Source organism: Crocodylus porosus, unplaced genomic scaffold, assembly GCF_001723895.1.
Source record: "Crocodylus porosus isolate Cpor-Errol unplaced genomic scaffold, CroPor_comp1, whole genome shotgun sequence".
NCBI classification, from domain to species: Eukaryota; Metazoa; Chordata; order Crocodylia; family Crocodylidae; genus Crocodylus; species Crocodylus porosus.
Window position 1 is genome coordinate 14,296,895 of NW_017728925.1, and position 1,825 is coordinate 14,298,719.

The 1,825-nt window shown below is 64.4% G+C and overlaps 2 protein-coding genes across 4 annotated transcripts in view; one reads left to right on the forward strand and one right to left on the reverse strand.

The window, feature by feature from the left end:
- Nucleotides 1-1,825, forward strand: part of LOC109314000 (retinoic acid receptor RXR-alpha) — a 214,891-nt gene that overhangs the window by 134,390 nt on the left and 78,676 nt on the right. The gene's annotated exons all lie outside the window — the stretch shown is intronic.
- Nucleotides 168-1,706, reverse strand: HSD17B8 (hydroxysteroid 17-beta dehydrogenase 8). Its single transcript, XM_019540912.1, has 7 exons — nt 1,482-1,706; nt 1,314-1,409; nt 1,053-1,138; nt 875-959; nt 739-781; nt 491-565; nt 168-411 (listed from the first exon to the last, which is right to left on the reverse strand). Exons 1-7 carry the CDS (start codon nt 1,689-1,691, stop codon nt 395-397), a joined length of 612 nt encoding a protein of 203 aa, XP_019396457.1. The 5' UTR covers nt 1,692-1,706; the 3' UTR covers nt 168-394.

Consider the following 1,825-nt stretch of genomic DNA (forward strand, 5'->3'; position numbering starts at 1 on the left):
GTCGCTGGGTGACAGTGGGGGCGGGGGGTGGGGAAACTGAGGCATGAAGCAGGTTGTGGGGGTGCTAAGGACTGAGACATCCGAGTTCCTAGTGCCGGAGAAAGAACCCAGGCGTCCAGGGTTGGGGGGGTGGAGGGAAAAAGAGAAAAATTCAGCCCGACACCGTCTTTCCAGGTACGATGACCGATTTATTATAGTGTGATGAGCCAGCAGGGCCCCCAGTGTCCCCCGCCCAGGCTGGGCTTGGGGGCAGGGAAGGCGGCTGCAGAGGCACTTGGGAAATGCTGGATGCCGCCCCCCCAGCTCCACCACCCGGGGGGCGGAGGCGGGAGCTCAGAGCAAAGGCTTCTGGGAACTGCTGGACCTCCCAGCAGCAGGGTAGGGGGCAGGTCCATCAGAGAAAGAGCCCCCCTGAAACAAGAGAGGGAGTGTGTGAAGCCCTGGGACAGGGCAGATAGACCCTGCCCCCCTTTACTGGCTCCCCCCCTACCTGTCACCTCCACGCTGGCCCCTGTGATGTAACGACTCTCCTCTGAGGCCAGGAAGGCGCAGACGTCAGCTACCTCTGGGTGGGGAGCAGGGCGGGGGGGGGGATCAGAGGCAGCATCCATACACCGAGATTGCGCTCACAGGTCCCCCAGTCTGGGCGCACAGCCCCCAGCCCTCACTCACAACCACACATGCCCTTGGCCCAGCCCCTCCAATATTCCCCAGCGCCCCGATCCAGGTGCCTCTGACCTTCGGGGTCTCCGAGCCGTCCCATAGGCACCAGTGCTAATAACTGAGGATGGAAAGATGGGGGTCAGGGATATAGGTGCCCCTTTCTCCCCCTCCAGGGCACTGTTCACAGCAAAAGAGAGAGGGGCTGCAGTACCTTCTCCATCACTTTGGGGGGCACTTGCTCCGTCATGGGGGTGCGGATGAAGCCAGGCAGCACTACGTTGCAGCGGATCCCGTACCTGCGTGGTGGTGGGGGTATAGTGATGCGGTGGGTCTCACCCCATGCCTCTCCCGCCCCCCCAGCCTAGCTGGGCCATCTGGCTCCCCCGCACCTGGCCAGCTCCCTGGCAGCGGTCTTGGTCAGCCCCTCCACGCCTGCCTTGGACGCCACGTAGTTCACCTGCCCCAGGTTTCCTACCTGCCGGAGAGAGTTGGGTGGAAGGGAGGGTGTAAGGTTTGAGCCAAGGAACTGCTCAGAGGAAGCTTGCAGCACTGCACATCCATCCTCTCTGGGGCACTGCTGCTGGGAAGCTTGCAGTCCTGCTCTCTTCCCTAGCCCAGGACAGTGTCCCAGGGAAGCTCATGGCCCTCACCTTGCCCACGATGCTGCCCAGGTTGATGATGGAGCCACCAGGGGCACCGCTCTGCACCAGCGCCTGTGCCACGGCCTGCGTGACCAGGAAGGTGCCCTGGGGAGAGGCGGGGGGGTGTCACGTTGGGATCCCAGCTCCTGTCTCAGCCCCCCGCCCATCCATCTGTACCTTGAGGTTGACGGCAATGACCTCATCGAATGCGGCCTCTGTCTGCTTGAGCAGGAACTCGTCCCGGGTGATCCCAGCACAGTTCACGCACGCGTGGGGCACGGCTGAGAACCGGGCCTGCCGGATGCCTGGGTCAGGACACCTGGGTTCCCTCCAGGCGCTCCTGGGCGCGGGGGGCAGGAGATCCCGGGTCTCTCCCCAGCTCGGCATGGGGGGGCTGTAGCCCAGGGAGAAGGGACCTGGACGCCTGGGGTCGTTCCCAGGCCAGGGGGAGGCGGGCTAGGCTGGAGGCGGGGAAGTAGGATCCTGGATGCCCCAGGTCCCTCTTGGCTCCGGGAAGGGAG